The sequence below is a fragment of the Sminthopsis crassicaudata genome, chromosome 3, assembly GCF_048593235.1.
Source record: "Sminthopsis crassicaudata isolate SCR6 chromosome 3, ASM4859323v1, whole genome shotgun sequence".
NCBI classification, from domain to species: Eukaryota; Metazoa; Chordata; class Mammalia; order Dasyuromorphia; family Dasyuridae; genus Sminthopsis; species Sminthopsis crassicaudata.
The window spans coordinates 636,258,409-636,282,462 of NC_133619.1; the positions used below are offsets into that span (position 1 = coordinate 636,258,409).

The 24,054-nt window shown below is 56.4% G+C and overlaps 2 protein-coding genes across 5 annotated transcripts; one reads left to right on the plus strand and one right to left on the minus strand.

The window, feature by feature from the left end:
* The first annotated feature begins 388 nt into the window (after positions 1-388).
* On the plus strand, positions 389-7,179 carry PERM1 (PPARGC1 and ESRR induced regulator, muscle 1). Of its 3 annotated transcripts, XM_074306646.1 has the most exons (4): positions 389-1,025; positions 2,658-5,062; positions 5,519-5,644; positions 6,070-6,577. In XM_074306646.1, exons 2-4 carry the CDS (start codon positions 2,659-2,661, stop codon positions 6,147-6,149), a joined length of 2,610 nt encoding a protein of 869 aa, XP_074162747.1. In that variant the 5' UTR covers positions 389-1,025; position 2,658; the 3' UTR covers positions 6,150-6,577. The 3 variants fall into 3 exon arrangements, with proteins under 3 accessions (XP_074162747.1, XP_074162746.1, XP_074162749.1); XM_074306645.1 differs by lacking the exon at positions 389-1,025 and having other exon boundaries at positions 2,214-5,062; XM_074306648.1 differs by lacking the exons at positions 389-1,025; positions 5,519-5,644; positions 6,070-6,577 and adding an exon at positions 6,977-7,179 and having other exon boundaries at positions 2,214-4,839.
* Positions 7,159-23,562, minus strand: PLEKHN1 (pleckstrin homology domain containing N1). 2 transcript variants are annotated; one of them, XM_074306649.1, is made up of 16 exons: positions 23,415-23,562; positions 22,971-23,073; positions 19,255-19,401; positions 18,889-18,969; positions 17,929-18,001; positions 16,828-16,946; positions 16,084-16,227; positions 15,641-15,721; positions 14,210-14,285; positions 12,396-12,553; positions 12,005-12,172; positions 11,429-11,587; positions 10,957-11,097; positions 10,545-10,745; positions 9,393-9,447; positions 7,159-9,006 (listed from the first exon to the last, which is right to left on the minus strand). In XM_074306649.1, exons 1-16 carry the CDS (start codon positions 23,486-23,488, stop codon positions 8,822-8,824), a joined length of 1,965 nt encoding a protein of 654 aa, XP_074162750.1. In that variant the 5' UTR covers positions 23,489-23,562; the 3' UTR covers positions 7,159-8,821. The 2 variants fall into 2 exon arrangements, with proteins under 2 accessions (XP_074162750.1, XP_074162751.1); XM_074306650.1 differs by lacking the exon at positions 7,159-9,006 and having other exon boundaries at positions 9,416-9,551.
* Between the last annotated feature and the right edge of the window lie 492 nt (positions 23,563-24,054).

Here is a 24,054-nt window from a genome sequence, read left to right on the forward strand (position 1 = left end):
TAAGTTCCTTGAGAGCAGGGCCTGTTTCAGTCTTGGGCTTCTAGTGCCTGGTATATAATATGCAATATTATTATAATAATTAACACAATACAATAATAAAATAATATAACAATCAAAATACAATATAGTATGTATTATTAAATACATATATTATGATTGTTATATTATTATAATTATGTTATATTAATGAAATTATATTACATATTATTAAATGCATATTATGTAATACAATTATATTAATATAATAAAATTATAATATGTTCATATGTTATTATATTATTAATATGTTATATATTAGAACATATAATATGTGTATATATGTTATATATAGTATAACACAATATAATATTTTTATATGTTATAGTCACTTTTGGTGTCTGATTATCCTCCTGCCCTTCATCCACTCTTCCCCTTCATCATTCCAACTTTTCTTTCGGATGGGAGGAGCGCTACCTTGGTGTCCTGGAAAAATACTGGTTTGGATCCGCCCCTTGGTAGCTAGAGGACTTTGGGTAAAAGTCCCCTTCCTCTCCGAATTTCCCTTCTCCAATGAAGGCCTTCGATGAGATTTCTTAGGTCTCTCCACTTTCAGAATCTGTTCCTGGTTATCTGGACTACGAGTTCAGAGCCTGATTTGTCCACTCACTTGAGTGACCCCTGAGGCTCAAATAGAATCTGTGTCACTCTGAGTCCCTGCCACCAAGGAGCTGTGACTGGGACATGTGGCTCAGGCAGCCTTTACCCTGTGTCCCTGACACAGGAAGACCCCTCCCCTTCCCCGCCCCCCAGGGGGCTGGGCTCTCTCAAATGCCATCTATTTGTAGAGCTGGGTCCCAGGGTGGGTCAGCAGGGGCTGGCAGGGAACATGTGACCAGTGGGCAAGGAGAGTATTTTTAGGATGTCAATGAGAGAGGCCGGAGGGGCGGGGCTCAGCCCTAGACTGAGCCAACGGCATGCCCCTCTGGACCCAGCTGCCTGCCACCCCCAGCCTGCTCCATGCCCTCCATCAAGCTGTAGGGACCCAGGTAGGACCTGTCAATCCCTTCCCCCTCCCCATTCTTCTCCCCCATTCTATAAGGGTGAGTGTCCCGGAGCGGTGGGAGTCAGCAGAGGCTAATTCTGTCCATTTGGGGTTTTCTTGTGGCCTGGAAGTGGGGGGGCCTTGGATCCTCCATTGCTGGGGTCACTGTGAGAATCCGTGCAGGGGTGGGGGGGTCTGTCACCAGGAATGGGGCCCCAGGACTTGGGGAGAGTCCAAGATTCGCTTCCTGGGGTGAGTGGGTGGGACTCCTTAAAACCTGGGGTGCCTCTAGGTATGAAGGATCATTCTGGGAAATGGTGGGTCAGGGAAGGAGCAAAGAGTGAAGGTCCACACCGTGGAGCTGTGTACTTGGAGACCTCAGAGTCGTCCCTGCTGAGGGGAGCCAGAGGGTCTCTCTGTTGCTCCTATGAGCTGTGTGACTATGTCCCACTCCGTGCCTTGGTTTTCCCTGCTTTGGGCCTCAGTTTCCCCACCTGCTTTCAGGGATATCCTGGAATCCCCCCTGCCCCCATGGGAAGGAAAGGGAATGACTGGAATTCTCCTAAGAGAACTAAGCCCAGGTTCCGATTCTGGCCCAGCCTTTTACTACTGCTCTGACCTTGGATAAATCTCCCTGGGTTTCAGCTTCCTGGTTTGTAAAGCGAGTGCTTTGACCTAGATGGCCTGAGAGCCTTTCCAGGCCTGAGCCCATGATCTCCCTGCTGACCACAGGCCCCTGACCCTGGGGGGTGAAACGACCTTCAGAGACTGACCCAGTGACCTCTTGAGGCTGCCAAAGACTGCTGGGAGCCCGAGGTGCCCCTGGAGGGGCTTGGTGGTCCTCCTGGGCTGTCTGCCCTCGCCCCCTGCTCCAGGCCCACTCCTTGCTGAGGAGGGGTCTGATCCCCAAAGAGCAGCCCTGAGTGTAAGCTCAGAAAGGGTTGGGGTGTCTGAGAATATTAGCGTTATTCTGTGGAGGGAGATCAGGGTTGGGAGAGGGGAGGGACCCACCAGAAAAACAACTATATACAGAGATATTATATAATATATAATTACACATAACATAAATATATAATATAGTATTATTATATAATATATTTATATTATATATAATTATGATATATTACATATAATATATATCATCCTATAATAGCAAATCACCTTAGCTAAGCTAAAAGATTATATTGTTGATACTTTTTCCTCAAGAAAATATAAATTAAAAGACCCCAGAGGAAAAAAAAAAAGAGCATACCCACAAGAAAGCATTTTTGTTTTCTGATTTTAGGGAAAATATCCAAAAAGTTTTTAGGGAAAAAAGGGGGGTTTGTGAGTCTGGAACTCGATCCCCTTTGGCCAGGGGAAGAGAGGAAAATGAAATGATTGGCTTGTAGTCAGATGGGGGGGAGAGGGAGACTCCCCAGGACCCATGACTCCATGCAGGGTTCCAGGCTGCTCTCAGAAAGGGGGGGAGGAAGATGAGCAGAATTGAAGCCCCAGACCATGGGGAGAAACTGAGGCATGAAATATGGGCGAGGCTGCAGCTCTGGGTTGGGCTCTCCTTGGCACTGGCTCCATGCTCTAGCCTCTGGCCCGGAGGCCCCCAGACTGCCCCCCCCCCATGTCTCTGTCACCCCAGAATGGAGAACTTTGAGTACAGCATCCAGCTGAGTGACAAGGACTGGGCCGACTTCTCGGCGGCCGCAGAGGAGTGCGGCCTTCTGCAGGCGGCTCTGGCTTCAGGGGATGAGCCTCTCTCCAGTGACATTGAGCAAGGGGACAGCAGCGGCAGCAGCCCCCCGGGGCCCCCTCCCCCTCGGCTCCTCCGGGTGCGAGCAGGCAGCCCCCCGCCCAAGGGCCTGCTCCAGGTGCTGAGCAGGCGGGCCTTGGCCACAGCCCAGGGGGGCTGCTCTGGCAGTGAGGAGGAGGAGGGCCCAGACGCCCGCCTGGTCAGCAGGTTTCGGTGTGAGCGTGTCCTGGCCCCGGGGGCCAGTCAGCAGACTCAGTGCACGTCCACCCAGCTGGAGGAACAGCTGCCCTCCGGTGTCCTCTGCCCCGAGCAGCTCACTCCCACCCTGCCGCCTGAGCCTGGTCCCCGAGGCGGTGAGATGCAGAAGTCCTCGCGTGGGACCGCCGCCCAGCTTGCCGAGTCGGGGGGCCGCTCAGGGAAGGACCCCCCCAGCCAGGAGCAGCCCAACAGCTTCGGCTCCGCCGATGGGAAGAGATCTCCCCGAGAGCCCAACCCCAGCGCCTCCCCCCGGAGCCCAGGGAAGAAGAAGAGGAGGTCAGTGGCCACCAAGGGAAGTGGATCCCCAAAAGCTCAGGACTCCAAGAGACAGGGCCCCCCCAGCCCCTCGCTGTCCCCTTCTGGGAGCCAGCCGGACAAGGGCCCCAGCCACTTGGCTCCAGCTGACCTGGAGGAGGATGGTCTGGGATCAGAGCCGCCGACCAGAGCGGCTGGCCTGGGAACCAGAGCCAGCCGTGGGCCAGACCCACTGGGCCCATCCTCCTCCCCTGTCCTGGGCCCAAGGCCCTCTCCCCCTGCACCAGGTCCCAAGACAGGACCTGCCCCCCAAGGACGGTCCTTCTCAGATCTGCCTCCACCTGCCTCAAAGACAGTGAATGTATCCACACCTGCCCGGATTCTGGAAGCAGAAGAAAACTTGTCTACACCTGTCTCCTTCCCTGAGAAGTCTGGAGTGGCCTCTGAGGCTGAGCCAGGTGGTAATCCATCTATACCTGTCTCCAAAGATAAACAGCACAGAAATGTGTTTACACCTGATAAGACCAATTCAGACTTCTCTACTCCTGTCCCCAAGTCGGAACGGCAAAGCCATCAGTCTACACTTGTTCTCTTACCTAAGGAAGAGGTACCCAAAGCCCAGCCAAATGTGAATATGTCTATACCTGCTCCCCAGTTCCAGCCAGAAGTGGATGTGTCTACACCTGACCTCAAGGCTGAGCCAGATAGGAATCTCTTTGCTTTTGACTCCAGAGCCAGGGCTTATGTGGATGTGTCTACACCTGACCTCAAGGCTGAGCCAGATAGGAATTGCTCCGCTTCTGCCCCCAGAGCCAGGACAAAGGTGGATGTGTCTACACCTGACCTCAAGGCTGAGCCAGATAGGAATCGCTTTGTTTCTGCCCCCAGAAACAGGGCTGATGTGGATGTGTCTACACCTGACCTCAAGGCTGAGCCAGATAGGAATTGCTCTGCTTCTGCCCCCAGAGACAGGGCTGATGTGGATGTGTCTATACCCACCCAAGTTACTAAGAGTTTCGATTCCCTGGCTCCACAGGAACTCCAGGCGGAACCCAAGGAAGGGGCTCCCTTGTCTCCCGGCCCCCCGGAAATACCTTCACAGGGCTTAGCTCTAGCTACCCAGTCCCCTGGCATTACAGTCCCGGGCCGAGCTCCAAGGAGGAAGAAAGTCCGTTTTTCAGGAGTGTCCAGCTCCCCCGGGGAAGATTCTGCCCCCGCCTCCCCATGGGCAGACAAGTCTGGGTCCGAGAGCCCCCGGACTTTGGGTGGAGGCCGAGGGGGCCCCAGAGCCTGGGACGCCGTGGCCGTGGGCTTGCACCCCCAGCCTCGGATTCTGAAACACCCGCCCTCCCCCTCGGCCTTGGCCAGGGAGTCTTCAGGGCCCAGGGAGGACTTTGCTCTGACTCTCCCTGAGGCCTATGACTACTTTTTCTGTGACACCATTGTGGAGGAGGAAGAGGAGGAAGAGGAGGACTTCCCGGCTGATGTGCAGTGGCCTGAGGTGTGTGAATATTTTTTCCGGGACAGCCGACTCCCCCACCCTACACCCGCTCTCCAGGCGCCTGCTCGGGGCGATCCCATCCCCATCTCGATCCCGGAGGCCTACGAACACTTTTTTGGGGAGCAGGGGCCATCCCCCGCCTGGGTGCCGGTGACCCTGTCCGACAAGCAGACTCAGGGGCCTGAGCGGGCGCCCCTCCTGGTCTGGCCCAGGCTCCCTGCTCCTGAAGAACGGGGCCCACAGAAAGCGGAGGAGCTGGGCGTGAGCGTGAGCCTCGAAGGTAAGGGCCAAAGGTGGGGGCTTGGCTGTGAGAACAGTCTGTTCCTGGGCCAAGGAACAGGCTGTCCAGGCAGAGGAGTTGCAGCGGGTGCTGGCCAAGGCATTCGGGATCAGCCTTAACCCCTTGTGCCCCTAGCCCCCAGGCTTTGGGTCCTGCCAACCCCTGCCCCCAAAGTGACCTCAGGACACAATCCAGGCAGGGGTGGGGGACTCCAAGGGCTGGTTTCAGAAGTGAGTGGAACCCCATCCCCCTGCCCGACCTCAGCTGCTGTCTCCATGCTGGCTCCCATCCCCGACCATCTGCTTCCGGTCCCTAGTTTAATTCCATATTTAATGAGGATCTGGGAGGGGAGACTCCTGAGGCTCCTCTGGGCCGGGGACCCGGGTAAGGACGTGGCTCAGGAGCCGGCCCTGGGACGGAGGAAGCTCGGGGCCATGTGCTGTGTTTTCTCCCCAGGGGAGCAGAGGGCTCCACTCATCCCCATCACCTTTAACCAGAATGACATGTGTCTGGGGTTCGTGGCCTTCGCCACGTGGGCCGTGAGGACTTCAGACCTTCATGCACCGGATGCCTGGAAAACAGGTCTGGGGGGCTGGGATCTGGGAGGGTTCCGGGGGGCTGTGGGCAGGGAGTGGCAGGTGACAAGGGACTTCTAGGGAGCATGGAAAATCCTTTCCCTTCTCTGAGCCTCAGTTTTACCATCTGTAGCACTGAGGGGTTGGGTTGGAGCCATAAATTCAGGGTGAAAGTGGGGAAATGCTCAGCACTGACAATGGAGCCCAGGGTCCCATCACCTCCTGATCCAGGGGAGCCGTTATTCCCACCCACCCCCACGTTCCTGTTCCATCTTTGGGGTGCTTTAAAGGATCCTTCCAGCATGGATAGTCAGTGATTCTACATCCTCTCCTCATCCTCCTGGGTCGAGACGGGGTGCCCCCGAGAGCCAGCAGTCCTGCCCGAAGCACCCCCACCTCTCCCAGCTGCCTCTTTCTGCTTTTCCCCTCCAGTGTTGCTGGCCAACATCGGCGCCCTCTCAGCCATTCGATACTTCCGGAGGCAGACGAGGGAAGGACGCCCGAACCCGTAGCCTGCAGGCAAAGCCAGCTGGGGCCCAGGCGGGCAGGCCCCAGCCCAGGATGACTGACCAGATTCAGGGTTCGAGTGAGGGGGGCTGTCCGCCAAGGGGGGCCTGGCTTCTTCAGACCTCTGGTCTTCTGCCATATTCACACAGCATTCCCCCCCCCATCTCCCAGCCTCTCTCCTCCCCTGGCCCTCATGTCCAGCCTGGGGCCTGCATGTCGCCCAGCAGGAGGCCCGGGTTCCAGGGGGGTGAGGCCTAAGTTATAGCACCTGTAGTAAGTCAGATTTCAGAAGGTAGAGTGGGGAAGAGGGGGATGGCCCAGGCTGGCTGCTAAGGGGTGGATGGATGAGGGGACGGGGCAAAGGGACCCCAAGTGAGTCCCACCTGCTTGGAGGCTCCTGAATGTCTTGGAGGTGGGGAAGAGAGCAAATGGGAGGTGGGGGGGAAGCAGCTGGTGGGGCACAGGATGGTCACTTCAGGTAGTCCCTCTGGACTCACTGGTGACAGGTCCTGAAGATAGGGGGACAAGGGGAGCCCCTCTCGGGTGGGTTCTAGAGTGGAGAACACAGAGGAATGCGGTCAGAGGGACACAGCTCCTGCTGCTGGGGATGGGCCGGGCCCCTACAAATTGTGGGTGCACACAGTGAGGATCCCCAGAAGGAGCTGGCGGGAGTGGGACGATGGCGCAGAGACATTTGGATGTCATTTAGAAACCAAGGGCTCCCTAAGGAAGGACAGAGGAGGCAAGGAGACGTGAGTGGGGGGCAGGAGATGGAGAGGTCATTTGGCTCCTGGCTGGAGATGGGGAGCAGAGGCCTCGTGAGGGATGGGAGGCTCTTGGTCATTTGGGGAACATGAGGGAGGTGGGAGAGGAAGCTGAGGGAAGGAGCTGCGAGGACAGCAGGGAGGTTAAAGGTTAATGGTCTCACTGGGGGCTCTGAGCCCTTCTGGACTGAGTTACCTGAGTGAATAATGCTGGGGGGGGGGGGAGAAGAATGGATACACAGACCCTGGGTGACAATAAATTTTTTTTTTCTATTTCTGGGTTGATGGGTCGATTTCCCCAGCATCAGCTCCATCCCCTCCCCCAGACCCCATTGTCAGGATTATGGCTCATTACCCCGAAGCCACCCTGGGTGACACAGGCTGAATTCAGTGGACAGGGATCACGCAGGAGGCCCAGAATCCCTCCTGCCTCTCCGGGCGTGGCTGGGGGGACTGGGGGACTTCCCTGAGTGCAGGCCCTAGAACCTCTGGCAGAAAAATCAGTCCCCCCTTCCAGAGGTCTCCTCAATACTGTGGGGGAGGGGTCTGTCTAACCTGTCCTTACTTAATCCTCTGGTCCTAGGCAGAGCGGAGAGAAACCAGTGACCCTTTTCTGTTCACAGCTCTTCACTGCCCCCACCCCAATTTTGCTGCCTCCTACTAACTTCCTGGCTCACTGCCCCTTCCAGCCCTCGCTGCCCCCATAGCTCTTGTGCCCCACCAGGCCCTCGCTGCTCACTGCCCCTTACAGCCCTCATTACCCCTTAGGCCCTTGTGGCTCACCGCCTCCCACAGCCCTCGCTGTCCCTTCTGGCCCTTGCTGTTCCCTATAGCCCTCATTGCCCCTTATGGCTCTCACTATCCCATATTTATGGCTCTTGCTCCCCTCTATGGCCTTCACTGTGCCTTCTGGCTCTTGCTTCCCACTGCTCCTTACAGGCCTTGCTGCCCCTTGTGCTCTAACTCCACTGCCCCCTTACAGCCCTCACTGCCCTCTTCTAGCCCTCGCTGCTCCTTCTGGCTCTTGCTGCCACTGCTCCTTACAGGCCTTGTTGCCCCTTATGGCTTTCGCTGCCCTTCCCCGCTCTTTGCCTCTCACTCTCATCCAACTTCCCTTCTCCCCGACTATCCAGTGCCCATCGCTGACCGCCTCCCCCACAGGAACCTTGGTTTGGGCTGACCGGTGCTTCTCTTGCATGTCCCCAGACACGTCCATGCCTTTTCCCCCATCTTCCATCCCCGGACGTTCCCTGCAGTTTCTTTCCCTGGAGCAGTGTATTACGGTGTGATACAGACTCAGGGTCCAACGCTGCTGCGTTTCCTCTCTCTGTCTCTCTCACTCAGTGACCCTCTCCTCCTTCCCCAACCCTCCCTCCCTCCCTCACGCCATCACTCATAATTTTCCTGAAGAAACAGCTCCAATCACCAGCACAGCCACCAGGGGGTGCCCCTGATTTGGGGCACGCAGGACTGGGAGGAGCGGGAAGGGCACTTGAGCATCCATAGACTAGGATACACTGAGGATCCTCTCCCCCAGAGGGAAGTCAGGAAAGGAAGAGATAGAAAGGGGGGAATAGGAGTGGTGACAGTAGCAGCCACTGATAGGACGTATCGTCCCCCCCATCCCCACCAAGGGACCCAGACTTTGCCACGATTCTCTGGGTGCGTCCTCATGTCCCAGGCCCTTACAGCCAGGGTGAGAAGGACCTGGGGAGGTCCCACCTGCCGAGCCCTCCCCATGATATACAAGCTCCAGCTACTGGGGCTGGGAAGAGAAGCAGCTGAAGTCTGGAGCTTCATTCATCTCGACCCCCGAAATTCAGAGTGATACCCCTGAGCACAAGCTGGAGCTGCAGGCTGGTGCCCAGCTTCCTTCTGCCCCCGCTTTGACTGGCGGGAGAGTCCGGGCCAGCTCAGATCCACTGAGGCAATCTCCCTGCAGCGTCTGAGGCAGGGGGGCGGGGCCACTGGTGGTGAGAAGTGGGGGGTGGTCCTGCTTTGTCCCAGATGTTATCATAACTGAAGTTCCTCTGGCTGCCGGAGGGCTCCGAGGAAGATTGGTCCGGCTCCCTGGCCTTCCTTCTCGGGGAGCCGCCGCCTGCAGAGATCAGGAGATCAGTCAGGCTAGGAGCTGGGCCGGGCGCAGAGGTGGGGAGGGCCCTGCCTGAGCCCTGCTTGACCCAGGGGGCATTGGGTTGCCCCATCAAGGGCCCTGTGATGGGGGAGAAACAGAGACTAGACTGGGCTCCCAGCCTTCGAGTGCTCGAGGGGCCAGAGGCCAGCTGGGGCAGATGTTCCCATGACCGGGGGCTGTTCAGGGGACCAGAGAGGCGGCCGCACCCGTCAGTGCCAGAGGAAGCACTCAGGGCTGAGAGGGGAGGAGGGCACAGGCTAGGGAAGGGCAGGGGGAGGCAGCTATCTCAGCATCAGAGTTGGGGAAAGTCCCATGGGCTTAGCTGCTGAGCCCTCAGAGGGGTAACTCACCTGGGAGTCTAAGCTGAGGTTTGGGGGAACCTTCTTTTGACGGAGAGACCCGGACCTGAGGAGACAAACCGGGAAACTGAGGCATGAGGGGGGAAGCACTCCTGCACCTGAAGCCGGAAGATTTGGATTGGCATCTCATCTCTGCTGCTTATTAGCTAGCTGTGAGGCACAGAGCACAGGACCTGGAGTCAGGAAGTCCCAAGTTCAAATTCAGCCCCAGATGACTTACTAGTGATGTGATCCTGGGCAGGTCATTAACCTGTTTGCCTCAGTTTCTTCATCTGTACAATGGGGATAATAAAAGCACTGGGAGGTATTGCAGGGTGGTCGTAAAAATAACAGGAGATATGTGTATGTGAGAGAGAGTGTGAATAAGATTCCTTTCCATTCTGACCTTTTACATCCTATGTTCTGTTCTAAGATTTCACCCACTTCAGACATTCTGGGCTCTGTGTTCCAATATTCCACATTCTAAGGGTTCTCCCAGCTCCGAGTCTCCATTCTAAGGTTCCTTCTCACTCTGGCATTCCATGTCCCAAGGGCCTTCCCAGCTCCAGATCTAAAATCCTTTGAAATGACTGCTCCCTGCATCTCTCTCTGGATGTATCTCTCATCTCTCTGTATGTCTCTGGATCTCTCTCCTTTCTGTGTGTCTGTCTCTTTTCTCTTTCTATATCTCTCTGCTTCTGTCTCTCATTCCTGTGTGTCTCCATCTCTCTCTGTGTCTCTGTTTTTCTCTCTCATCCTTGTGTATCTCTGTCTCTTTCCTCTCTGTTTCTTTCATTTCTTTGTCTCTCCCTCTGTCTCTCCTCTCCTACTCTCTCTTTCTGTGTGTCTCTGTCGCTCATCCCTCTGTTTCTCTGTCTCTTTCCTCTGTGTCTCTCTCTTTTATTTCTCTGTGTCTCTCCATGTCTTTCCTTTGTCTCTGTCTCTCTTTCTCTCTCCCCTCCCCCCCCTCTCTCTGTCTTTTTGTCTCTCTCTCTGCTTTCTCTGTCTTTGTCTCTCTCTTCTCTTTGTCTCTTTGTCTCTCTCTCCTTCCTCTGTCTCTTAGTCTCTCTCTCCATCTCTGCTGCTGTCTCTGGACACCCCCAATCCCAGCTTCAGACGTTCCAGTTCAGGCCCAAGGCCCCTCCTCAGGCAGCCCCCCCTCACCTGATGGGGTCTGGAAGGTTCCAGAAGACCAACTCCCCGGACTTTGAAGGAGCCTCGTTGTCTCTGAGACTCCCGGTGCTGAGGGGCTGGCTTTTTCTGAAGGGGATGTGAGCTGGGGGACGGGACGGGGACCGAGACGGGGACGGTGGGGAAGGTGTTCGGTGGCTCCTGGCCTGCACAGCTCTTAACTGCCTCCAGAAACTGTGGGGAAAACCGAGAGTCTCCATCAGGTCCCGAGACAGAGACAGAGGAAGCCGGGAGCCGGGACGCCCACCGGAGGCTCCCCTGCCCCAGCCTGGGCCTGGGCCTTGGGTCAGCCTCCAAGCAGAGCTGCCTCTGCCCAGACTTGAGTTTGGATGTTAATCAGATTGGGTTTCACCAGAACCCGCTCCAATCCCCCCGGAGGACTGACCTCACCCAGGTCACTGACGTCCCTGAGCTTGATGTGGGTAGTGGAGGTCGGGGTATAGGGGTCAGCGTACAGAGGGGACTGGGGCTTCTCTAGGCTGTCAGCGGCTGCATCCTCACTGCCTTCCAGGCTCCTCCGGTTTAGCTGCAGGAGAAACGGGGAGGATTGTGGGGACCACTCGGTGAGGGGTCCCTTTGGGTGGGGGGACTGAGTGACATGGTGGCTGTCTGAACCCCTATTCCTGGCTAGAACCACACATGTGGGCCAGAGATTATTTGGGGTGAGGAAGACAATGAGAGACAAATGGAGGAGAGATAAAGAGGTACAGAGACGAAGAGAGACCCAATGAGGGAGATGAGGAAAACAGAGTTAATAGGGCCAGAGAGAGACCAGGGAGACAAAGAGAAAGTGAGCGACAGACTGGCAAGCAAGGGCAGGGAGGCAGGCCCAGGATGGGGCTGGGGGAGGCCCCTACATTGGTGAGACCCAGGTCCAGATGCAGGGGAACCCGGAGTGCCGGCTCCTCTCCCTTGGGCTGCCCTGTTCCTTTTCCCTTGGATGAGCGGCCGCTGCCCTTGCGTCTCAGTTCTAACCGACGCCTTCCCAAGCTGGAGCTGCTGAGGTTGCCATGGCTCTGGAAGGACAGAGAGAGAGTGCTGGGTGCCTCCAAACCAAAGAGGGATGGCCAGTCCCCATGCTCTGTGACCCCAGTCCCCATGTTGTATGATCCTAGCCCCCATGCTCTGTGACTCAGCCCCTGGGGGCTGAGAACGAGGAGCCCCTTAGTGCAAGGAGCCACCCTGTGGCCCCCCAGGCCCTGCCCAGGCTGGCAGGTAGGGACAGAGAACTTGTTTGGGGACACTTGGGCAGTCCCAGCCCTTACTCTAGGAGTCTTACATAGTGTCATCCCCTCAACTTCAGCTGGTCCCTTCCAATCGAACCCCCAATCCCCCAAAGCTGCCTGGGTATCCAGAACCCTCCCCCCCCCCCAGGATCCCATCCCTGAAGTCTGTCTGACCCAGTAGACCCTGCTCTGGCCTGGATGACTCACATGGTCCCGCTGGGGGTTGCCGTCAGCGCACCCAGGATAGTTGCTGGGCAGCATGGGGTGGTCGGGGAGGGAGCTGCTGGTGTGGGAGGAAGTGGACGGGGCCCCCGTGGATGCCCAGGAGTTGGTCCGGCCATCGGAGGTAAGGGATGCTCGTCCGCCGACTGAGAACTGAGCCAAGTAGAGTGGAATTAGTCCCGGAGAGGAGGGAGCGATCTCCCCCAGACTCCCACACTGAACCCAGCCGGCCAGGCTCACGAGCCCTGCCCTCCTCCTGACTGCCAGCCTCCTCCGGCTGAAGTGGGAGGGCAGTGCTGGGCACTGAGAGTACGAAGGCAAGATCAAAAGGGCTTTTTGCTCTCGAGGAGCGCCCAGTCCCATCCTTCCCCCTTACCTGTGCGGGGAGCGGTGGCCGTGGCCCCTGGAAGCTCTCGGGGCCCGAGCGGGTGGAGGAGCCCCCCTTTTTGAGGCGCACAGTTCGCAAACAAAGCAACCAGTCTTGGTAGTCTTCATAGTTGGCACAGAGCACACGGATGGTATTGATGAGGCGGCCTGTGGGGGGGGTCACAACATGGGCTCTTTCTGGGCTCCCCTGGGGGGCACTGCTCACTGGGTGGGCCCTCTGCAGAGCCCTAAACACAGGACCCAGTTTGCTTAGGTTAAAAGAAGCATTTCCATTATTTCCACCTCCCAGGGATTAGCCCAAGAAGGGTATACAATGTTGTTGTTACTGAGTACACTGTATACAGTGTAGCCCCTGAGCCAGGAAGGAGCTCCATGTTAGGAGGGGAGCCCCCCAAGGGAGTCAAAGCAAGTGTCTACAGTAACAACAATGCTGTCCGAAGAACAACTCAGAGCAACAAAGTCACGTGGGCGATCATCGTATCCAAGCTCCAAAGGCCTAGGAAGAAAGATGCTACCACAGAAATGGAAATAGACCCGGGAAGATTCTACATGTGACATATGAACAAGTGGGGGGGGGGGCGTAGGTGGTTTTGGTCTAATGATAATCATCTCTGGCAGGGGAGAAAAAAGGGAAAACGAGGTAACCATTATATGTTGAAATGGAATAGCAAATTATTTGCACATTTGCATTTTCACAAATCATTTTTTTCTATTCCACTGTTATAGAAATACTTGTTTTATTTCTTCAGTTCAGAATAACATAAAGAATAATAAAATAAAATAAAAATAAAAAATAAAGTTAAAAAAAGGAAATCTCAGAGTTATCTAGGTTATCCCCTAAAATCCAGAACAAATAGATTTGCATTTTCACAAATCATTTTTCCCCTTATTCTACTATTATGGAAATACTTGTTTTATTTCTTCAGTTGAGAATAAAATAAAGAATAATAAAATAAAATAAAAAAAAAAGGAATCCCAGACTTATCTAGGTTATCCCCTAAAATCCAGGCCAAATAGATTTGCAGTTTCACAAATCTTTTTTTTTCTATTTTACTATTATGGAAATACTTGTTTTATTTCTTCAGTTGAGAATAAAATAAAGAATAATAAAATAAAATAAAAAAAATAAAGTTAAAAAAAAATCCCAGAGTTATCTAGGTTATCCCCTAAAATCCAGGGCAAATAGATTTGCAGTTTCACAAACACTTTTTTCTATTCTACTGTTATGGAAATACTTGTTTTACTTCTTCAGTTCAGAATAAAATAAAAGGTCTTTTTTGTTTTTTGTTTTTTGTTTTTTTTTTCAAGAGGGACTCTCAGGACTAGGTTACTCCCTAAAATCCAGGACAAAAGATTTGCAGTTTCACAAATCAATTTTTTCCTCTTCTACTGTGATAGAAAAACTTGTCTTATTTCTTTAGTTCAGAATAAAAGCTTTAAGAAAAGAGGGATTCTCAGGACTATCTAGGCTACCCCCTAAAATCCAGGGCAGACACATGAGACACTGGGGGCCTGTAGCAGCCAGACAGGACAGGTCCACCCCAACCAAGAATGTCACCCACCTGGCTGATTCCACTGAGATCCCTCCCTGCCCTGACATCCCCAGCCTACTTCCCCTCTTCCCCCTTGCTCAACAGGAGAGAGAAGTGACTCAGTCCCCTCTGATTATAACTATGGCCCGGAGGAACAGGGTGAGTATGGGTCAGCGTAGCTGCTGGAGTTGCACAGGGAGGGTGCCAGGGATAAGGATCAGGCTGGAAGGAGCCGAGAGGATGAGGATCTCTGAGGTGGAAGCTCACTGACCTTCGATCAGGAAGGACCGGATCTGTTTCTCACTCTCTTCAAAGTTGAGCTGGACAGCGTTGAGCGGAAGCTCCCCCTTAGGGAAGATAAAGTGCATCTTTAGACCTATTTGTAGGAGGTGAGGGGGATGTAGGGAGATTGCTACTTCCCTGTCTCCTGCCATCCCTTAACCCATTTTCCTGCCTTTTTCTCCGCCATCTTGGTTCTGCCCCCACTTAATTCATTTCTTTCTGCTCTTGATTGGGAAGAGGCAGATCAGAAGAGCTCTTCAGTCCGACCCATTTGGACTCTGACGTGGTCAGTGGTTATTATTATAATATATTATAATGATTTCTGGTGATTATCAGCTCTGGATTTGGGAGTTGGAAAAATGAGTTCAGATAAGCACATACTAGCCATGTAATCCGACTGAACCTACCAGGTAACCTCACCTAGGCTTCCTCAGTTTCCTCATCTGGAAAATGGGGATAACGATAATATCTATCTTCTAGGGTTTTTGTGAGGATGGCCTGAGATAATATTTGTGAGGAAGCGACTTGCAAATCTTAATGCATGTGTAAACACTGCTGGATCCCAGTCATTCTGAGTCAATTTAGAGAAAGCTGGTGGAGACAATCCCGCTCAGGGTCATACTCTGACCCGGCCAGGAAGGCCACTGGGGTTAAGGCATCCTTGAGGGTCACGGTGTCTCTCCCCTTGTCTTGGGCAGGTTTTACCTGCTAGTGAACACCCGGGAGAGGAGAATCTTTTGACCTCGCCCAGTGTCTTACCCATCTCCTGGACAGGAAGTTTTTCTAAACTAATCCTTCATATTATGGATCAGTTCTTTCTTTGTTGTCTTCCTCAACAGCAGGAGGAAGGGAAATGAATACTGGAAAACTAAGGACCCCCATCAGGAGGAGGAGGGACGCAAGACCCCCCCCAGTTTAGGATGATCCACATCTGGCCCTGACCCACTTCACCCTAGTAACTCCAGTGGGGCAGAGGCCCCCCTCCACGCAAGCCTCAGCCCAGGGAAGGCAGACAAACAAGAGGCCTGGCAGGAACCTCCCTCACCCTAGACCAATCTTGAAATTCTGGTTTTCAACTTGAATCCCTCCCTCCAGCCCCACCTACCAACCTGATGGGGGAGGGAGGGAGGGAGACAAGCAGAAGACCTGGGGAGGGGATGTAGACCTAGAAGATATAGTCAGTAGATAAATCTCTTGAAGACTTAGTTTTCTCATCTGAAAAATGGGGAGAATGGCTGTAGTCCTACCTGACCGGATTGTAGGGAGGCTTAAACTAGAGAATGGCGGCCTTAAAGGCTCAGAGAAACGTCACTTGGTACCGCTTTAAGGGGCGCAGTCTGGGAGAAGAGGGGGCAGTGTCGGGGACATCCGAGCACTATGGTCAAGGCCCAGAGGTGGGTGGGGAGGGAGGGAGGGCTACCTTGAAGTTCAATCCATCGGAGTCCTCTGATAGGATGACCAATGTAGATGGATAGAGAACCAGAATCCGATCATGGAGCTCCTGAGAGGTCAGAAAAGGTTAGAGTGATTGGGGGCAGGGGCAGCTAAATGATACAGTGAATAGAGCACCACATTGAAGTCAGGAGGATCTGAGTTCAAATCCAACCTCAGATACATATGACCTCACTTAACCCTAAATGCCTCACAAAAAAGAAGGTGATTTGGGGGTCAGGGATGACCTCAGCTAGCTCAGAGCTTCAGGAGAAGTACGTGGGTGGGGAGGGGGGCAGCGCCTGCCCTCGCCCCTTACAGCTGCACTTTCCTTCGTTTCCTATCCTGCCCAGATCTTTTCTCCCATGCCCCTCTCCCTCCCACCTGGCTGCTTTTCTCTCTCCCTCCTCCCCTGCCATGCCCCGTTCCCACCTGGGAAGGCAAATGCTGCATTTTCACTCGGGAGGCACAGACCACATCTCCCAGAGTCTCACGATTGGTTCCTTCCCAGTGATGAACCGGGTAGTGCTGGAGGGCCCAAGGGAGAGGGCAGAGATGGTTCTCCCTTGTGGAGTCCTTAGGGGGCAGAGATGGAAAGAGCCAGTTTTAGAGGTCAGATCTGAAATCGTGGGCCAATCAGAGACCTGGAGAGCAGGAAGGAACCTCCTTGGCCCTTCAGCCCATCTCACACACCAGAGGAATCCTCACTATTCTACTCCCCCAAAGCAGTCATCTGGCTGTTCTTGAAGACCTCCGACAACGGGGATCTCACTACCTCTCTACATAGATGGCCTGTTGCTAGCTGTGTTCACGGAGGAAGCTTTTCCTGACATCAATTGCCTTTTTACAGCTTTCAGCCTCCCCGGAGGGCTGACTCAGCCCTCGGACTCGGGAGAAGACCTAATAGCCCTTGACATCGATAGCTCTCATGACTCACTGGATTCCCTCTTCTTTCTGCTAAACACGACCCGTTCCTGTGACTCAGACTAGAGACCCTTCAGCAGCGGGTCCATCTTCTCTGGCTCTGCTGGAGCTTAAGCTAGGACACTGGAGATGGACATGGTGCTCCTGATCGAGTCACTTGAGGGCAGAGTGCGGGAGAAGTTCCACCTCCCCATTCCCAGAAGCCTTGTCTAAGAGGGAGAGGGAGGGAGGGGAGGAACACTGAGCATTCACCTGGAAAGGTGGCCACGGGGGCCTCTTCATGAGGTCCATCTGCTTCTCCAGGTGGTAGAGCCATTGGTGGAGCTCATCTTCACTGGGACAGAACACCAGAAGAGGAGACGGCAGGGGCCCTTGGGAGACGGGAAGCAGGGATGGACGGGAAGGTCACTGGTCTGTCACAGCCTCATATCGCCTTCCCTGGCCCATCAGCACCTCCCATCCTCCTTCTCCCTCAACCAGCTGCCCAGCCCTTCTCCTGTTCTCAGACCGGCCCCACCCAGCTGCTCATTTCCTGCCTGCTGGGAAGAGGGAGCATCAATCACCGGCCTCAGGGCCCAGAGGAAGCTGGAGACTATAGGCTAGCACTATAGGCAGCCTCAATCCTCTGAGCTTCCTTGGGGGAACCCGACAGCCTTAAAAGTGCTTCGGGCCGGTCAGGACCCTGGCCAGCAGCTCTGGTCACAGAGATTCCCTGAGACCCCAAGAGCCCCCTGAGAGACTGGACGGCCTTCTCCTTAGCCAAGGCCCTCGGTCACTGGGGCCAGTGAGTGGTTATCCCTATGTAAGCCTGCATCTCCACCATTCAGTGGCTACCCTGGGATCAGCACCTCGGCCAGCACGCCTGCCCTCCACTCCAGGCTCTAATGAGGGCCAGTCAGTGTCCATGAACCTTGATCAGCACCTGTCTCTAACTAGCCCCTGTCAGTGCCCAGTCAGCCCCTAAGCCAGGGTCCTGGCCACGCACGCTCTCGGGTCAGAACATCCCTTATCCACGACATCCGAGTCAGCATCCCTCTTCAAGCCCTACGCCACCGTCCCAGTCGCTTCCCCAGGGAGAACGGTCCTGCCGGTGCCCCAGTATCCGGGCCCCAGTCAGCACCCAGAGCAGTATCATTAGTGGAGGCATTTGCCAGGTCACTGGTGGGTCCCCCCAGTGGTATCCCATGTCAATGCCCTGCCCCCGGGTGGGCCTGAGCTCTCTTCCCAACCAGGAGGACAGGCCTCAGCCCAGGTTAGTGATGAGACAGGATGGTCACCGCCAGGGGCTTCAGATTACCCCCACACACACACAGCCCCTGCCTGCCACAATAGCCAAGGTTCGCCTTCCCTTACCCATGATCTGAAAGGCGTGCTGTCCTTCCATCTCGAGCTTAGAGACGCTCAGCTCTGTCAGTGGCAGCAGCACCTGGAGGAGCCCCGATGGGATTAGGAGGGAGCGGCCAAAGGTCCTGGGGCCCCAGGGTGGGACAGAGGAATGGAGCCTCCCTCCCTTCCTCCCTCCTTACCTTCCTTCTTCCCTCTCTCCCTCCATCACTGTCCTGAGGGGCAGGTTAGGGTCATGGGAGGGACAGGGAGAGAAGAAGGCTTCATAACCTTGAGGGGAGGGAGTTGGGGCTAGAGGAAACCTTCTTCTCTATTTCTCTGCTAGGTATAATTAGGAATCAGTGCAACGGGGTGCAGGGCCAAGGCAGTTTGGGGAGTGAGACAATAACTCAAGGCTGAGCAGGACCCTGTTCTCTTGGAGTCACAGCCAGCCGGGGAAGCCAGAAAGCTGTCCCTGAAATTTCAGCAGGTGCCTGGGGCAGCCTGGACCTCAGCAGGGGCAGTCCCAACAGATGCTGAAGTTGTGGCATTCTATCTCAACTGCAGGATCGGGACTAAAAGACTGATGTAAGCTGGGACCCAGAGGCCTGAGTTCAAATCCAACCTCCTAACTTAGCTGTGTGTCTCTGTGCAGGTCATGTCACCCTGTCTGCCTCCTGTAGAATGAGCAGGGATGCACCAGATGGCCTCTGGGAGGTTGTTTCTAACCCTAGATCTGTTTTGCATCAAATAGAGGTCAGGAAAACCAAGAAGGCTTCGGTTCTCCCGGCGCAGTGACCCGGGCCCTTCCCCTTACCTCACGGAGGACCCATGACTGTGGACAAGGAACGCTTCCCAGAGTTCCACAGGCCCGGCCTGGCAGAGGCCGGGCCCAGGTGAGCGTGAGCCCTGAGATGCGGAGCTGGCTCTTAGGGGTAGAGGCCCTAGGTCGGGGGCCGTCACCTCCCATCCCTACACCCAATTGCTCACCTGGTAGGTGAGGCCGCTGGTGCCATGAGCCTGGAAGTACAGACAGGAGGGGAACAGCTCCAGGTAGCAATCATAGAGATCCTGTGGGGAAGGGGAAGACTCCGTTTGTCCAGGGAGCCAAGAAAGATTGAGGCTGGAGCGAAGGGTGGGGAAGGCAGCCTGGCTGGCCGGGGATGACTTTTCTCACCCAGAGTGTGAAATCTTAATAGAGCGCCATTGAACATGCTTCTCTGGCTGGCCATGAGCCTGAGGCTTTGGAGGCCTGCTCCTCTTCCTGGGAATAAGGGCTATTCCACCAGGGGATGAGCTTTCCCATACCCCTAATTCCTCCATTCCACTGAACCCTGACCTTCAGCTGGAACTCACCGCACAGTGCTGGAACTTGAACTTGACTTTGGAGTAATGGATAATCTTCCCAAGGTTCCTCACGGGCATTTTCTGCCGGCTCTTTTTGAACACACTGAGCAATGGCTGGTCCACATTTTCCTTGTGACTGTCCAGGCTTGGGATGTCCTGGAGGAGGGTAGGGCCTAGGAAATCAGGCTTGGGGGGAAGTGGCCACAAAAGGGGGCCCCCCTCTCCCCAAACAGGTGCAGGGAAACCAGGCCATGGAACCGGTTTGGGGGACACAATCACTTTAAAGCAGGGCAAAGAAATTTGCCAGCATGGCTAGGCGGTCCAGCATGGAGTGGGGGCTCCTCCGAGGGTCCAGAGTTCAGCTCCAATCCCGAGACCACTTAAAGCTTAAGACTGAGCAAACTGCTCCCCCACCTTACTCACTCGGAGCCCAAATGGGAACCCCCACAAACACGGGCACACACAACCACATATCTCCGTGGAAGGAGGGCAAGAGCAGAGGAAGCAGCATTTATTAAGTGCCTACTGTGTGCCCGGAACTATGCTGAGCTCTTCACAAGTATTATCTCAATTGGTCATCCAGACACACCGGCAGATAAAAAGAAAGACAGTTGCCATTTCTATAACTATCCAGACATAGTTACAGACACAAGGAGTCCTAGAAACTGTGTAAGGGCATAGAATAATATGTATAAGGGCCCAGATGGAGTAAAAACTAGGATCTGAGCCCAGAATCCAAATCTGGAGGGTCCTTCCACATATCCCAGGCTCCAAAATGGTTACAGACTCAGGAGTAATGTCAGGAGTCCTGGAAACTGTCATCCCATTGGCAGATGAGCTCACTAGGCTCAGTAAGGGCATATAATAATACGTATAAGGGCCCAGACAGAGTAAAACTAGAGTCTGAGCCCAGAATCTACACCCAGGGGTCTTTGCACCTTGTGTCTCCCAGGTTCTGTACACAGTCAGGCTGCGTAGCCACAGAGCTACAGCCTGAGCAGCCACACAGAGAATCACACAGACAGAGTCACGGAATCGCGCCCTGCTGTTTGCTTCCTGTGGGACCTGGATAAGGCACCTCCCCTCCAGAAGAGCCTCAGTTTCCTCATCTGTAAATGAGGGGGTGGACCAGAAGGTGGTCCCTGAGGTCCCTTCCAGGTCTAGAACCATTCTAGAACCACATGGGATCTGTAGATGAATGCCACGCAGACCCATGTGCAGGTGGTCACGAGGCCACGCCTGCAGGTGCACCAGGTCTGGAGAAAGGTAAACCATGGCCAGGGCACGGGACCCAGGGTCTGCAGCTCTCTCGGTGCCCGTTCCGAGCACTGGGCGAGGGAGCCAAGTGAGGCGTGTTGCAACTCAGGCCACTGGCTCCGGGCCTGGCGCTTTACCTGCTTCCAGGGCCGCCCCCTTTGCTTGGGCAATCCCAGGGAATGTGGAAGGGCAGACAGATACAAGGGCTGGCTTCCCCGGCCCTCCCACCCTTGGGTGGGGCCTCCCACTCCCCGTGGGAACTGGCTCAGGGCCCCAGGGACCTGCAGAAAGTAGGCCACCGACTCAGCCCTGCACGCTGCCCAGGGACCCCGGATGCTTCGAGGGACGTGGCAGCAGAAACGGGCTTGGGGAAGAGGCCCCCCAGGCTGCCCCCCCCAGCCTCACAGGGAGGAGGGTGAGGGAAGGCTGCTGGAGAATCTGACTCAGCTCAGTGGCTTCTCAGGCCACTGCCCCACTCCCCAAGCCCAGCTGGCAGCGCTACCCGGGCCTCCCAAACCAGTTCTGCCCCCAGGTGGGCACGGCCCCCACCCCCACAGCCTCTGCCATGGAGTCACAGCGGAGGAGCCCTGGCTGCCGCGCCGGTCGGAGGTGACCTTAATGCCCAGCGCTCCCCTTTCTGTTTCTGCACAATCAGCACCCCGGCTTCAGGGCCTATCTGGTGACACGGAGCTATTAATAGACAGCAAGGGGGTGGCCTGAGGCTTCGCTGGCCGTTCAGCCAGGCCCCTGGACACAGAGCAGGACAGCCCCTGGGGGGGGGTCACTCCTCCCCTCTCTCAAGGGCTCCTGGCTAGGGGCTGCCCAGGCTCTGAGGGGCCCATGGGGGAGGGGGGAGGGCATGCTCCCTCTGCTGACAGTTCAGTGGGTGTATGTAGATCTACATATATGTTAAGTGTGTATGTGTGTGTACATGTATAAGTGTGGCTATACATGTGTGTGTGTAGGGCTGTCTGTGTCTGTGTGTATGTGTAAGAGTGTATATATGTATGTGTGTAAGTGTGTGAGGGTGCATGTGTGTCTGTGTGTGTGTGTGAGGGTGCGTGTGTGTCTGTGTGTGTGTGAGGGTGCATGTGTGTCTGTGTGTAAGTGTGTGTGTGTGAGGGTGCGTGTGTGTCTGTGTGTGTGTGTGAGGGTGCGTGTGTGTGTGTGTGTGAGGGTGCGTGTGTGTCTGTGTGTGTGTGTGAGGGTGCATGTGTGTCTGTGTGTGTGTGCGTGAGGGTGCGTGTGTGTCTGTGTGTGTGTGTGTGAGGGTGCGTGTGTGTCTGTGTGTAAGTGTGTGTGAGGGTGCGTGTGTGTCTGTGTGTGTGTGAGGGTGTGTGTGTGTGTGTGTGTGTGTGTGTGAGGGTGCGTGTGTGTCTGTGTGTGTGTGTGAGGGTGCGTGTGTGTCTGTGTGCACGTGTAAGTGGGGGTACCTAGGTGCCCATGTGTGGGGAGGCTGGGACAGAGAAGAGGCTCCTGGTCCTGGCTGGTGGCAGACAAAGGGCCAACCTCTCCTGGTATAACACAGTAGGTGCTGACAGATTGGGCCTCCGCCCCAGCACCGGCCCAGCGGGAGGCAGGAAAATGTCCTGGGGGGCCCGGTGGGCTTCCGCCGCAGCAGAGGGGCCTGGTCGGCTCTGAGGGTGCCCGCTGAAGGAGCCTGGGAGCCGCCTTAGGCCCCACCGGGAGGGAGGGGGTTTGTGGGCTCCCTCCCCCTCCTGGCTCCCTTTGAGCCCCAAGGGGCAGGTGCGGGAGCAGAAAGGCAGGAGCCCGGGAGGGAGGAGGGCGGGGTCCGCCCGCTGGTTCCGGGACCCCGGGAGGGGCTGGCTCAGATGGGCCGAAAGGCCTTGCTCCTCTGGGCGCTGGCAGACTTCGAGCCTCCCTACTCTGGATAATCCAAAGCTTCCTCCGCCTCCTCTGTCACCTCACAGGCCAAGACTTAAAGCAGGGGGAGGCTTGGGAGGCCGCTGGCCCGAGCCCTCGTGTGCGGGCGGGGAAACTGAGGCTCCGAAAAGTGGAGGCAACCCCGCCCCCCAGCCTGAAGCTGGAGCTTGAAGCCCAGTCTCCCCCCCTCAGGACGGGCCCTCCCCGCAATTCCCGGCTAAAGGAGATGCCCCCCTAAAGGGGGTTTCCCTGCAGTTTCGGGTGGAGGCGGAAGCCAGGAAGCCTTCCTGGAGGAGTCGGCGGGAGTCGGGCTGGGATGGAGGCCCCTCCCCCTCCCCCGGCGCCCCCCCTCCGGCGCGCACTGACTCAGTCCCTGCTAGTTTCGCTGTCTGCGGAGACTTTCGGGCCAGCTGGGAGTGAGGTGCTGGAGGGCGGGGCCGGCTTCCCGGGATCGCGGGCCGGCTGGGGAGGGGGTGCGGGGCAGGGGGAGCGGGCGCCCCTGGCCCAGGACGGGACCCGCGCGCGCTCACTCACACGTGGGCACAAGTCCCCGCGAGTTTGCCTCCCTCCCCGCCGGCTCTCACCGTCCCGGGGATGAAATACAGGATCTTGTCCGCGGCCTGGGTGTCCCCGTCTTGGCTGCTCTCGCTTCCAAACAGTCCCCCGCGACGCCTCAGGCTCTCCTGTCTGGGGGGGAGGCTCAGAGGTCGGGCTCCTTCCCCTCCCCAGACCCCCGCCCCGGGGAGCCCCTGGCCCGGCTGGCAGCGCGGGGGCAGCGAGGGGGAGGACCCCAAGGCGGAGAGCCCCTAGTCCTAGCCCCCGTGTCCCCACCCCCTCCTCCGTGTGGGAGCCAGCCTAGACTTGGGGGGGGAGAAGGGCCCCCGCCGCGCAGGTAGGAGAGCCCACCTCCTGCCTCAGGTGCCCAGAAGCCCCCTCCCTCCGGCCGAGTCCCGAGTCCCCCCCTCCCCCCGGGACCGGGCCCCAGCGGGGGCAGTGCTTGCGACCCCGGCCCGCCAGCCCCGTCTTACTTCTTTCCTTTCAGCGAGGACTTCCTGAAGGAGGCTCGGAAGCGGGCCTGGGGGACACAATTGGCATTGCCCATGGCGAGGGGGGGCTGAGGTTACAGGGAGCTTCTGCCCGGCACCCTTGGGTGCAGCCGGCCGGGCCACTCGTCGGAGCTGGCTGAGCTCAGGTTGGGTTAGAGCGGCCGCCTTCCAGCGGTGGGCGTGGCCCGGGAGCTCCGCGGCCCGCCCCGCCCCCCCCCCCAATCAGGCTTCCGGGGAGAAGTATCCTAGCAGCCAGGTCCGAGGTCCCCTTAGCCCTCAGGCCCGCTTTCTGGCCAGCCTGCTGATGGCTTCTGGCCCGAAGCGGGCCGGCCGCCGGTCAGCAATGGCGCCCCCGGGCCCGGGACTGCGGCTCCCGGCCTCCAGCTCTCGCTGCCTTCCACTGGGGAGGGGGCGTCAGGGGCCACACCGGCTGCTTTATTTTTTAATGTCCCTGAGCACAGCCCCGCCTCCCCTCAGGTACTACAGGGGAGCCTGCATGGCTCCCCCAAAAACGGTGCTTCTGGGGTACGTGGGGCTCACTCCTGAATTTGGAGGGGGCAGCCGGGATCAGAGAGCAAACCTATCAGAACCCAGCCTTCCTCCCCCCCCAACTTCCTGTTTC